Source organism: Strongylocentrotus purpuratus, unplaced genomic scaffold (assembly GCF_000002235.5).
Source record: "Strongylocentrotus purpuratus isolate Spur 01 unplaced genomic scaffold, Spur_5.0 spur5_scaffold_2, whole genome shotgun sequence".
Lineage (NCBI taxonomy): Eukaryota > Metazoa > Echinodermata > Echinoidea > Camarodonta > Strongylocentrotidae > Strongylocentrotus > Strongylocentrotus purpuratus.
Window position 1 is genome coordinate 17727524 of NW_022145605.1, and position 14238 is coordinate 17741761.

Consider the following 14238-nt stretch of genomic DNA (forward strand, 5'->3'; position numbering starts at 1 on the left):
ACGATAAAAGGGTGTGCGATATTTTGTTTACATACAAAATTTTATTCAAGTTGCTATGTACATGATATACAAGGTATTGTTCAACATGACCTTTGAACTCTCAGCGGTGCTCAGTCCATACTATATTCTCTGCCTGTGTTTATTTGCTTTCAGTGATAACACACAATAATTCGGCAATAAAGCAAAGTATGTATGTGTGAACATGTACCGTACATGAATAGACATGCCTATAAATATTGGTCCAACTTAAATGGATTATCAGCCCCCCCCCCCCTCCTCAAAAAGAATAGAAAAAAAATAATAATAAGAAAATGAACAAAATAATAAAACATAGATAATTGTATCAATTAATAAAGAAAGAATATCAAGATGACAAATAAATTGTTAAACAGAGGGAGGGATTCCTTCAAGATATGATTTTCCTTTTTTGTTTTTCAATAGGTCTGCCTTGAAATTTAAACCAACTATTTTGGGAAATCTTTGCATCATGTTTGGTAGTATATTATAGTAAATGGTGAAAATGGAGGCAAGCTGAGACAAGAAACAGAATTTACTTGACTGGGCCACATAATTAGGGAGAATTCTAAAAATAAAGTCAAAGAGTGGAAGAAAAACAAATCTTGAGAAAGAGTCATAATACTGATTTGGAATAATCTCTGTAAAGTATTTGCAATAATCCGTTGGAACACAATTCTCACTTCGCAATCCAAGTGTCATACAAAGAGTGAGGTAAGTGTCTTAACAACTTTTTTATGCATATTTTACTAAAATGTTGAGATTACAAGAATCATTATAAAACCATCTTTTTGTCATATTATTAAGAAATGAATTATTCACATAACTCCTTTCTTCCAAAAATGCATTGTCCCCCTCCCCAAAAATCTTGTGTATGAAGAGTGTGCTACTTGAGAGTATAACATTTGTGCAGGCTTACTCTCCCATAAATAAATAACTGATTTCCTACCACAAGTTGAGGTTCAGTTATAGTGTCAAAACATTGATATACATGCACATTACCCGTACTCTATTACCTTTGGTAAATTATCTGACTAAATTTTTTTTCATACTCGGGCTTTAAAAGCCCCATTTTTCGCAATCTAAAACCCAGGACTACCCATGATATTCAAGGAACAAAGCATTCCATATTTTAAGCTTATTGACTATTCTTTTTCTCCTTTAAAGGGATCGTTTAACAATGTTAAATCTGAGATACACGGTCCTACATGCTATCAGTGTCTGTGATATGGTGTAATATTGAAGCCCTAAAAAAAAATCGCGCTTCAAAATGATAAAGAAGTGCCTCAAAAAAGTAAAAATCTTTGAGTGACCGGTTTTACCATACTCGTTTTCCCCAATAGACTGTAGTGTTATGAAAACCGTTCAGCGAACGGGTTTCAAAATTTGTAATTCCAATCATTAATATCTTGATAATCAGACAGGCGATAGGCTTGTAAAAGTCATGGAGTTCCTGACTGACCTAAAGGTTTATAATTATCATTGCAGCATGAGCTAAATCAAGGATTATTTCTAAATGATCTAAGACAAAGTTACAGGATCCCTTTAAAGACCGTCTGCACTAGTTTGGCAAGGAGGGATTAGACCACCTTGCTGGTCACTGACAGGTGGTTATATCATCAACTCAGCTCTCAAATAACATAAGAAAAAGAGGATCATGGAGGACCAACTGGTACCACTTAGGCATTGTTTTCTACATAGAGGGAGCAAGTAGCTACAACTAGTGCAGTGGGGCATTATTTCTTTCATATCTTTAAATATATTTGAATAGTACGGTCATGCTTATGCAGCCACCATCTCTCGTGCGGTCTGGAAGGCTGCTACCAAAGATCCAAGCTGTAGCTTTTCGCTGGTCCCTGCTGCCAAGCGGTACCTTCACACAAACAAAAAGAATATTTCATTTTATTCTTGTAATATCACTTTCAAAGTATTAATAATTGAGGTCAAACACTTTTATGCCAGTCACACGTTCATATACAGTTAGCAACTAAATTATTCATACCATTACCAAGTTTTGCAATTTTTGAAGCATGTGAAATTTTTTTTTTTTTTTTTCTTCCTGATTTGTTTCTTGAGTACATCATACATGACATATTAAAGATTACATCTAAAAGTAGTGCTGTAACATCACGGATATCTCCAATTCCGTTTAACCGCCAGTCAAAACCGGACGGTTTTCGGTTAAACGATTTAAAAAAAAAAAAAAAAAAAAAAAAAAAAAAAAAAAAAAAAAAAAAAAAATCGTTTTTTTTTTTTTTTTTTTTTTTTTTTTTTACCGACTCTGTCGGCAACTTTCATTTAACTGCGAGGTGCATTTAAAGGGGCCGATTTGTGCTTGTGAACTTGTCACAAATAATAGTAACAATGTTATTTTTAGAAGAATGTGTAAGATCATTAATGTAAATTAAAAACAGTAGAGGACCTAGGACAGAACCTTGTGTAAAAGTTGGATGAATTATTATTATAAACTACATATTGAGATGAGATCTATTACATAGATTACTTTCAAACCAAGATGACAGACAAATTGGAGTGTTGTTCTAGTTTTGGAGTGGTGAGTAAACACACAAATTACTGAGCTGGGAGACATTGCCAGGCATAGTGCCAGGTGGAGGGGCATAAATCGAAACTTTAAAAAAAAAAAAAAAAAAAAAAAATTATTAAAAAAAAAAAAAAAAAAAAAAAAAATTAAAAAAAAAAAAAAATCGGGAAAACGAAACCGTCCAATTGAAAACGGAATCCGCCATGGGCGGTCGGATACCGGACGGTTAAACGTTTGACTACAGCACTATCTAAAAGTATTGAAAAAGGCCCTAATTCAACAAGTCCACCTTTAATTGGTGAGTTATGAAAAACATTAAAAACACCAAATTTACATGGGGTATGGATAATTAAGTTGTTAAGTGTAAGTATGAAATTCTGCAAAATCATAAACATCTATTTTTTCGACTGCTAGGAAGTTAGGTTCCCAATCCATCCGACTGATCTGGTTTTAAAAGTGATCATTTAATGCAGGAGAAAGTTTGTAATATTTCTACTACAATATAAACCCAATTCCTGCTTTACATGTTCATACACAGGTATGATCTCCTGTGTAAATGCCCTATTATTTCAATTCATATCCCCATCTAGTTCACTGCTTGAAAAAAATGAAAAATGTGGTCTCCAAGAACAATTTTCAGATCACTTCCTTTTCCTTTCCCTATAAATAAAGGGGTCATTTCCATCAAGAATTTTTTTGTGCTTTTCATGATCCTGCCACTATTATTCACAATAACAATTTTTCACTGATTTTTTTATGTGTTGTTTTACAGTGAAAAATAAATGAATTGAATAAGAAGGTAGTCATAACTAGTAAAATGATGAGCTAATAATTTTAAGATCTACCACACATATCAGTGTATTTTACAGGAAGACTCATTAATCTTCCATGGTAAGTAATCATCTCAGATTGATCATTACTCTTTGTATGTTTTGTTGTTTGTTTGTTTGTTTGTTTGTTTGTTTGCTTGTTTAGGAGGAATTGAAATTGGTGACAATCTCATTAAGTGGAAGGGGCAACTTACTCAATATCTGACATCTTGTCCAAGAGGTATATCCGAACCTTCTGTGGAAATTCAACTGGAATATAAACAAAATAGAAATGTGTTATCAACTTTTATTGACATGCATGTACATGTACCTGTACTTAAACAGTTTTTCTGAAGGCCTGAGAAGATTACTTTTTGACAAAGCTGCAAGATTATGGACAAATTGTTATGTTTCTTTTACAGATTCAGCAAGCACTGCAATTTTAGATACTACCCCTTTTAAAACTACTCAGGAACCTCTTGCACACAGAGTTTTTAAAGGAAAATTAAGAAAATGCAAGCAGCCAGAATGCAAAATTCTGATTCAGTGCAAGTCACGTCAGGTTTAAATTTAAGAATTGCTTCAATCAAAACCTTTTCATCTGCAAAAGGCCTTAATAACAAGCTCAAATATTTGTACATTTTCAAATAATTCACATAACTGAGGGATACAAAAGTTCTATGTCCAGTGGATAATAATTAATTTTGATAACTTTACAGGAGGGAGGGGGGGGGGGGGGTAGTTGTTTGGCAATAGCTACCCTAAACTTGGTAAAATACAGCGTTGGGGTTCCCATTTATCTCAATTTGCATTTAAAGTATCAACTGTCATCTCTCAGGATATCATAGACCTACCCTACTGCATCATATGTGTGCAAACCAATTTTGAACTCTACACACAATGAGTGATTTCAAGTTGGGTGTTAGTGTTAGTGTTAGTGTTTAGAGCAGTCAAGAGCTCTTAAATCGAGCTAAATATTTGCTGATGAAATTGAGAGCTCGATACCAATATCAATATCGATTCACTAACACCGAACTGGAAATCAACATTTGCTTAATCCCTAGGGGGAAGTGTTAGTGAATAGGACATTTGTACGTAAATTATTAACACCAGCCACAAAGGTCGGTTAAGCAGACGACAATTTTGCATAATCAATAACACTAGCTACCGGAAGTTGACGATATTCAGAGGTCAAAGCCTTAACACCAGCTGATTTCCATTTCTGTGTTTAAAGCTGGTTTAAAGCTGGTTTATTAAACACTAACACCAGCCCTAAACACCCAATTTGAAATCACTCGGTGCTTTGAGAACAGTTACGTTGCGCCCGGCATGCAGCACTCGACTTACTTCTGTGTACATAGGTATGGACTTCTAACAGGATATCTAGAAGGGCCAGACCTTTGAGTGTCTTTAGCTGGTTGATGTCTGGATGAAGGCATGGTCAAGGAAACACAAGTTCTACAACAGATGTCCAACGACCCCTTTTGGCAACCCATGTGAGCTCTGTAACCCTCAAACTAATCTCTAAGTCAGTGAAATATCCTGTGTAATCCAATGATTGTTGATTTGACAGTGTACTATATTTTATGAAATCATTGCCCATATTTCATCCCTTGGAATCCCAAACTACCTCTTAGAAATCAAAACCCCAAAGTTACAAACAACCGCCTTGCAACGAGAAAGACAATAAACAGGAAGTTCATAATTCCTCAATAAAACAAATAAGAGACATTCCTAGTTCTACCCAACATGCATTTCCCTTTGATTTCTTCTCAAGACTCCAACAATGTATTCTACATTTCCATAGGTTAACATACCTGCCAACCTTTCACAGCAAAATTAGGAATCTCTCAAGGCAAAATTAGGAATACAGTCTATTTTGTATACTTTTCACACAGACTATTTCAGAAATGGAGAGGAATCTAAGATTTTTAAAAATAGCTTGAAAGCCAAATACAGTCAAACCTGCTTTAGTGACCACCTGTCTACAAAGACAACATTTTTTATTTCCCTTGAAAATGGTTTCTCATTGAAAAATATACTAAAGGAACCCGTCTACAAAGACCACTTTTTGTGTTTCCCTTGGGCGGTCACTGTAGACAGGTTTGACTGTAGTAAGAATCATTCCTCAAAAATAGGAATGGCTGGCAACTATGGGTTAAGGATACGGTTGAAAGCGGCAGTAAAATCTTCATTCAACATCCAGTTGACGATGTTCTCGATGTCCGTCCTGAGAGGGTGGCCGGTACACAGGTAGACATTCTCTTCCGTTACTTTCTCATGTGCCATAGATGTGCTCTGAAAATGAAGTTGCAAGAACAAAATGAATGAATGCATCGCATCAAAGGTGTTGTGGTGTAGCGACTATTTTAATGGTTCTGTGTTAAATTATTCCGATTACTTCACCTAAATGTCTCCTTCTTCTTCTATTTCAAGCTTGTATCTCATCTGCTCTTTTCATTTCCCTGTCTTTGTTCGTTTCCTCGTTGATTTTTTTGTGCAATGTTATTTCTACTTTGTATATTACTGTGCATATGACTGTATTTTATCAATTTTATCAATCGCCACTTATTTGTGATTGATATCAATTGCAACTATGTGTACATAAGAGATAGGGGACTGCAAACTGGCAGTCGATTGATTGATTTGGATCAACCACAATTCTTTATAAGACGGGCCTAGAGGGGGAGGGGGTGTTTCACAAAGAATAAGATAGACTTTAAGTTGGACTTAATTATGGCAGGCTGTTCATGCCACTGTTTGATCTCACCATCAATTGGCATTGGTCTCTCAAAGGGCGTACAAATCATGGTCACAAATCTACAAAATTTACATTTTTGGATAATTCATTATTGAAGGAAAATATAATATCTAAAGATCATAATGGTGAGAGCAATAACTGCCATAACTAAGTCCAACTGAAAGTCAATCTTAGTCTTTGTGAAACACCACCCTGGTCAGAGTCTGGCTAGCTATGAAGACATACCTGCAAGATGTTGATGACTCTTCTCATGTCTCCTTTGGCCAACGTGATGAGAGCCTTCTTCCCGTCCTCCGTCATGTCAACACTGCAAATACAATCAAATATAAAATTATCATTATATAACATCGCTGGACAAACAATGCGGCATTTATTTATTAAGCAGGTTAAAACTCAATCAGAGTCAGTCACCTGATTTATTAAGGAGAAGAAGAAGATATTGTAAACTAATAAAATAATTAACCACTTGCAAATCAATCATAACACCTATCATACAAACCACTGCCAAACTCACTCAGATCCTCTCTCCTAAATCTCCCACTTATATATATATATATATATATATATATATATAACCGAGCCCTAAATCAACACAACTCACTCAGAGTAAGTCTCGTGCAGGTCTGCATGTGTTTTAATGCCAAGTATCTAGCATGCTGTTCATGTGCTTCATGCAAAGTATATTTAAATCCTATTTTGCTATTGGTTGATAATGTATTTGATTTGAATATACTTTGCATGAAGCACATGAACAGCATGCTAGATACTTTGCAATAAAACACATGCAGACTTGCACTGGACTTACTCTGAGTGAGTTGTGTTGATTTACGGCTCGGTTATTAATATAAGTTGGAGACTTAGGAGAAAGGATCTGAGTGAGTTTGGCAGTGGTTAATTATTTTATTAGTTTACACTGGTAGCAGCGGTGTTTCTGTGTTCTACCCGGAAATTTTGAACCACCTTTGCCATCTTTGATTTTATTGCCCACACCCATGCACTTGTTTCACTGCTGCTTTGCTTTCGCCCTTCATCTGTAGTCCTCCCGGTCTACTAGGTGTGAATTTGCAAGCTTCATTTCATCCTTCATTACCTCTCCTTAGAAGTCAGAAATAGCTACATATCACTTTAATAAGAGTAGAATCGAATCTACAGCCTCTACCTTAACATAACTTTTCAATGTCCAACATTTGATAGTTCATTATTTTGAGTATTTAAATAATTTTGTATCAAACTTTAAAACTTAAGAATTAAGAGATTACAAATAGCCTCCTCACTACCGAATCATGTGACGATTGCCCGAATATTGGAAATCACAAAATTATTTTGGGGTCTACAGCCCCCAGTCCCATCTACTTATTGTAGTTCATTCATTGGTAACAGGTTAATGGCATACCTTGTCACTAGGTCCCCAGGAAAAGAACATCCATAAATTTGAATATGTTAGTTAATCGGCCTACTGGGCTCTTTCTTACTTTTCTTCCCTGACGACATGCTCCAGCCTGGGTACAATCTGCTGGTTGTCAAGGGACCGAATCGGAAGCGGGTGCACCTGGACTGGAGGGCAGGGATGATCTTGGACAGGTAGTTACAGATGAAGCAGAACCGGGTGTTCTCTGTGAACTTCTCAATGACTGCAGAGAAAGAAAGAAAGAGGAGGTGGTGGTTAGAAGAAGACAGAAAAAAAAGGGATTGGCAAAAGAGGAAGAGTTGAGGAGGCAGAGAACAATACAACAAAGGAAGAGGAGGAAGAGTAGTAGAGTATGGAAGAAGGAAGAGGGAAAAGGAAAGGGAGAAGGAAGAAAATTGGAAGTAAGAAGAGTATAGAGGAATGAGAAGTAAAATGAAAGAAAAGACAGAAAGAGGCATGGTAGGTGGAAATGAAAAGAAAAATGAACAAGGACAAGGAGAAGCACACAATAACAGCTACATGTGTGTAATTGAAAGGTACTATAGAACTTTCAAAAAGACATGATGAAAATGGTGATGGGAAGCAAGATTGAATTGGGGACTTTGGGATTACCTGTACTGGACATGAATAGAATTCTTATTACCTTTATTGAAAATGAACATTTATTTTTGTATTCTTTTGATTTAAACAGGGCAACTCTATCAGAATCATAACTTTTTTCCTGAGAGGCCCTGTACAAATTATAGGTTACACATACAGAGGCAATTGAACAAGTTAAATACATACATATCATGGATTATTTGTTTTTGTTTTTGTTTTTATACACTATGATGTAAACATGAAAAATAATAGACTTTAATTATTCCCTTACTTAACAGAGATTATCTGCTTTTTCTCAAATGTCTGCCCTCAGGGATATTTTGACATTACATTCTTATCAAAATCAACAACTATTTGACTACTTTTCAATAAGACCAAGTCAAAATGTTCACTCGCACCTTTTTTAAAACTAATTAAATAAAAATAAATTGCTTAAAATGTATTTTTACCTCTCCTGAGTGCATTCTGTGCATCGTTGGTCATGGCGTCGGCTTCATCCAAGATGACCAGCTTGAAGCCCGATTTGAAGATCGTCCTGGTGCTGGCAAAGTTCAAGATGCTACCTCTGACAATGCCGATACCTCGGTCATCTGACGCGTTGAGCTAAGAACGATGACAGGAGACTTTGTCAGTTAAGACTGTTTAAAGCCGCACTGCACTACTTATAGCTACTTGCGCCCTCTATATATCAAACAATGCCTAATCGGTGCCTGTTGGTCCCCCATGAAGCTCTTTTTGTTATGTTAAGTGAGAGCTGCTTTGATGAAATAACCACCTGTCAGTGACCTTGCAGGGAGGTCTAATTCCTCCTGGCCTAACTAGTACAGATGGGCTTTAAAGGAACTCATGATTGTTGTTGCAGTCACCGTTGCAAAAGAAAAACGTTTATTCTTTTCAAGTCTTAGAGGTACAGAGTCACCTTTAAGTGACATTTTGCAACTTTTGATCAAGAATAATATGACTAATATAGGAGGAGACAGATCGAACTTATCTATGAATGATTAGAGGTTTTAAAATTGTTATACTGCATAACCTACAGTCACTTTTTTTAGTATACATGTGTGTTAGTAGCAAATTTGTATTTCCTTGTTGTATTTTGAAATTTCATTTTGTCTGTTGAGAATCGAAGGGGCATTAACTCACTTTTACACATAGTTAAGGCCCTTCTGGCTCTCAAAAGATGATTTCGATACATTTCAATTACTTAAAAGAGTGCAAGAGTGAGAGACAAATGTCATTGTTGCCAATTTAAGGAGGGAATTAAAGATCAATCATTCAGACTATTGGACAATTCTGAACCTCTATGGGTTAACCCATTATGAGCACCTACCACACAGGGAAAAAATTAATATTTATTTTTCGGGGGCTACTTTTCAAGCTTGCCTGCATAAAAACAACACTCTAAAATTTGTTTTGCATTGATTTACTTTATTGATGCAAATTTACGGAGGCTCTTTTCTGATTTTCGGGGGCTCTTTTGGGCATTTCGGGGGCAAATTCGCCCTGAGCCCCTGTGTATTTACTGCTACCACAGCATGGGAAACATAAATTATGCAGACAAGGTAATGACAAAATAAAAAAGACCAATGGTACAGAAACTTCTGTTGAGGATCCTGGGCAGCGTTTCTCGAAACCGTCATAAGTACAAGTTCACCGACATCCCATTGACACGCGTGTATTAAGTTTAACACACGTTTCAATGGGATGTCGGTGAACTTGTAGTTATGACGGTTTCGAGAAACGCTACCCTGGAAACAATACCCACCTCCAAGACCATAGAGTTGAACTCCTTGGGAGCGTAGAGTTGCTTAGCAACCGCCAAGATGGTGGATGTTTTCCCCGTTCCCGGAGGTCCATAGAAAAGAAGGTGGGGCAGGCGATCTTGCTTGATGAACTTCTGAACTGCAATCAGAAGTTAAAAAGAAAATACATAGTGTTAAGTCACACGGGTGCTATACAAGAACCCACTTTTGATTACGTTGCTGTTGTTGTTATCCTCATCAACATCATCATCATCATTTATCATTCTGCCTGAGAATGTAAAAAAAAATCCTTTGAAGATTTTCAGAAATATGGTCAACTTTTGGTTCAGAAAAATGAATGTTTATTTTCATTTAGCATAGCTAGGCCCTACTAAGAATTCTTTTCTCACATTAGTACAAATAAAGCAAAAATATAAGCTACCACCCCCCCCCCCCACCCATGAGTAAAATGATCCCTTTACAAGTGTTGTTTGACCACTGCTCATCTATACTAAGGCCATGCAGGCAAATTTCTGAAACATCTTGGAGCCAGGGAGAATGGTTCTAAGATGACACAGAATTTGCCTGTGGCTTGGACTTAAGTGGGCAGTTTTTTCAACCCCCCCCCCCCCCCCCGCCCCCACCGTTGTTTTCTTCTCTTTTGATTTGATGGTTTGTATTACCCCACTTCTAACAAAACATGTGCATGCTTGTATTAAAGGTAAAGACCAGTATTGGAAACGCCCCAATTTAAAAAAATGAAATGGAAGCTCTCATTACCAATCATGTGAAAGAATATGTTTTGACTAATACATGATGACAAAAAATTTGCCGGGAAACCGCCTACTAATTCATATATTTGGTAAATTTGTTTCTCTCATGGTCTGTGAGAGATATAGGGTAGTCCCATATACATCTTTCTGTGTATAGTGCTTGTAACTTTACGAAGAATGGGCCAAATTTCTTATCATTTTGATGATTCCAGAACCTTGCAGATGCTAGATGCTAGATGATCAACCTTTTCTGATCGATTCCACAACGTTTCTTTCACAATGCAATCGCATGACCATAACTGGTCTTTACCTTTAAAGTAATCAAGGAAGAGACAGCATTAAATCCTCTCCGAGGGACTGGTAATGTGTATTAATGCCTTCCAAAAGGGCACTAATGAATCAACTTGGTTCTGAACCCAGGACATCCTAATTTGGAGACCACTGAGCCCTTTCTTTGTTTACATTATTAGTTTTTACTTTTATTTTTGTTATAAATGACGAAGCCTCTGTCTCTCCAATGGATTAAAATTAGATCTAGAGGCAAATATTGCACTACTTTCACTTACTGGTGTTGATGATTTCTGTATGTGAGATAAGGTCGTCTAGTGAGTTGGGTCGATACTTCTCCACCCTGTAAACGGAGATAAATGATCATTGAAACACATTTTTTCATTAATGGCCAAGAAAATGCCATGCCTGGTATTACTATTGGTAATTTATCGAGTTTTCTGTACAACACAAAAGGGAGAGGTGCTCAGATTAAAAAAGGTACATCACAGAGTTAAAAAATGAAATACTAGGCCTAGACTAGACTAGAGGTCTATGCCTTTAAGTTTTTCACTTTAGCCTAGACTCTAGGTAGATTTTTTTTCTAGGGAGTAGATAGACTGGGGCCTAACTAAGCTAAGAGTAAGACCTAGAGTCTAGACCAGTTTGAATCTTTTTTGATCAATTATAAATTACATTTTTGAATAACTTTCTTCTTCTTTAGACTTTATCAGACTTTCAACAAACTTCCACTGGTCTTTTTTTGTCATTATTTTGTCACTTCAGTATAATTAGATCCTCTAAAACATACAGCCAGTCCCACTCCCGATCCCAGTCTTCAAATCAAAACACATCGTCTGTACAAAAGACTGTCTGTAGTCCCGTCTACCGTGTTTTGTGTCATTCATTGTGTCGAGAGATTAACAATCAGCGACATAAAATCAATTAAGAAAGCTAGTGGCTGAAAGTTTGAGCCACATTCGTGTGTAAATTTACTACACGAACGTTTAAAAACCATCAAATTAAAAATGAAAGCCTTACCATGGTAGATTCTTGTGTTCATTTGCACGACTCATTTTCACTTTGCTTTTGGCGCGCCACCTGTGACCTTTCTTCTAGCTGGGACCTTTTTTTTTCCAGGATGGAAGAGGAATACCGTGATTACAAATTAGAGGTACATGTACAGTGCATACGTCTTCATCCTATAAACTCCTTCAAATAATTTACCGACTTGTCCCCCCCCCCCTTTTTTTTTTAGACAAATCAGTCTTGTGCCGTTTCAAAAGGCACAACGGCAACTCACAAATAAACGCCTAAAGTCATGAAAATCCAGTAATGCAGTATAGGGTAGACAGGGAACCCCCCATCCCCTCACACAGGCATAGCGGCCTATTTAAAATTTAAAACACTAAGGAGTGAGACAGTTGGAAGCGGTAGGAGTGCAATACTTATGACTCAGGTACCACCCCCCCCCCCCCCCGGCCCACAAAAGGGGTCCCTTTGAGTAGCGCCTTTGGTTTTACGTTTTGTAAATTTAGTTTCAAACTCTGCATTGGAGAGTAAATGGCAAACCAAACTCTTAGCTCAATGTCTGTCCATTAAACAAAAAAATCTTAGGAAATAGGCAGCTTGAAAATATCAGCTATATACCCTTAGAACAACTTTCCCCTATTGAGCTAAAGTTTTATCTGATCATATTATATCTGATATCTGAGGCCTAAGCTTGTTTCCAGTCAAAATGATAATTTTCATCCACAAATGAATTAAAGAATCTCCATCTTGGTAAACTAATGTGTATATACGGGATACTGTGTTTCTTCTTTTATACCAAGAGGCCTCTTAGAATTGTTTGGCAACTTTACATAAAAATTATCATCTTTTCAAAGTTAAAGTACTCTATACGAGAAAGTTTAGCGACCGAGGAAAAAGTTTTCCATTTTTGAACAGTTAACTTTGCATGTTGATGTGAAAGTCCACCTAAATATTTGGTCGGTTTCACTCGGATGAAAAGAAAATGAGGGAAACACTCGGATATTATTGAAAGTTTGCTTGACATCCGATTAAAATTAAGAAAGTCTTGAATTTTCAAAGTTGTTATGAATGAAACACAAATGGGTAAATCCCCGGTTCGTCTTCCGCGATCCTCTGAGTTTTTCCTCTCACATTTGTATTTAAAAATTAAAAATAAAAAAAAATCTAAAATTTCCACTTTCTTATAGTTATCGATCGGAAAATAGAATAGAGAAAAATAAAAACGTTATGTAAATTTTGATAAATTATAATTATGTTTAATTGAACACAATTTCTAGATATAACATATTAGATGGGGGATGATCTCAATATATATTTCAAAGAGTCGCCCATTTATGTTTGATCGATTGAAACTTAAAAATTCTTGCTCAAACTTTCACTGATTTGTTTCAAACCAACTTATAATAGGATAACGTATTTGGTATCAAGGTGGATTTCCATTTTAATGCAAATATATATTTCATTTTTAAATGTGTGTGTGGAAGGTGTCCCCCATTTCCCCGTAATTGATGCCCTACTTTCAGTAATATATTTTACAAGTCTTCCCTCAGCTTTGAAAATAATTGAATGATGGATGGTAAAAAGGGGGGGGGGGCGGGGCGGAAGGGCTGCGCTTGAAAATTCAAGATGTGTGAGGTCCGAGTGTGGAAATTACATCTTATAAAGAAGACAAAAAACAAACCCAGGTGAGTATTAAGCACAATCTAATGAACAAAGACTGGACATTTCATAACATATTATTACATCTATAAATGCGAGCGAGCGTAGCGAGCGAATCCTAGGGAAAATTATAGAAAAGGGGACTCTAAGTCACCTGAATTAGAGGTGCATGTTAGGGAGAAATGTAGGCCACTTATCAAAAGGGAAAATAACAGTTATTAGAAAAAAAAAGGTGCTCGTGTCAAAGTAAAAAGGTCAATTATCAGAGGTGAAAATGGCACTTCTTGCACCTAAAAAGGGGCACTCATGACAGAGATGAAAAGGGGCACTTGTGAGAATGGAAATGGGGAATCTGTTCAAGAAAAAGGGCATCTATCAGATTTTTATAGGGGCATTTATCAGACATTAAAAGGGGCAATTTGAAATAAAGGAGGGTTTCATAAATAAAAAAGAAAAGGGGCACTTATCCGAAAGAAATATGGTACTTATTAGAAAGAAAAAGGGTCCCGTGTCAAAATAAAAAGGGCACTTATCAGAGGCGAAAATTGGCATTTGAGGAAGGGGGTTCTTCTGATCACGAAGGAAAAAGTACACTTATTAAAATGTAAAAGGGGCACGAGCAAAGCAAAA

At 36.4% G+C, this 14238-nt stretch overlaps 1 protein-coding gene across 1 annotated transcript; it reads right to left on the minus strand.

The window, feature by feature from the left end:
* Positions 1-1736: 1736 nt before the first annotated feature.
* On the minus strand, positions 1737-12029 carry LOC590824 (replication factor C subunit 5). Its single transcript, XM_030991852.1, is given in 11 exon segments — positions 1737-1888; positions 3582-3636; positions 4714-4791; positions 5535-5664; positions 6353-6434; positions 7600-7651; positions 7654-7758; positions 8585-8738; positions 9901-10037; positions 11217-11281; positions 11959-12029. Coding segments are annotated over 11 exon segments (984 nt in total). The 5' UTR covers positions 11994-12029; the 3' UTR covers positions 1737-1797.
* Positions 12030-14238: the final 2209 nt, after the last annotated feature.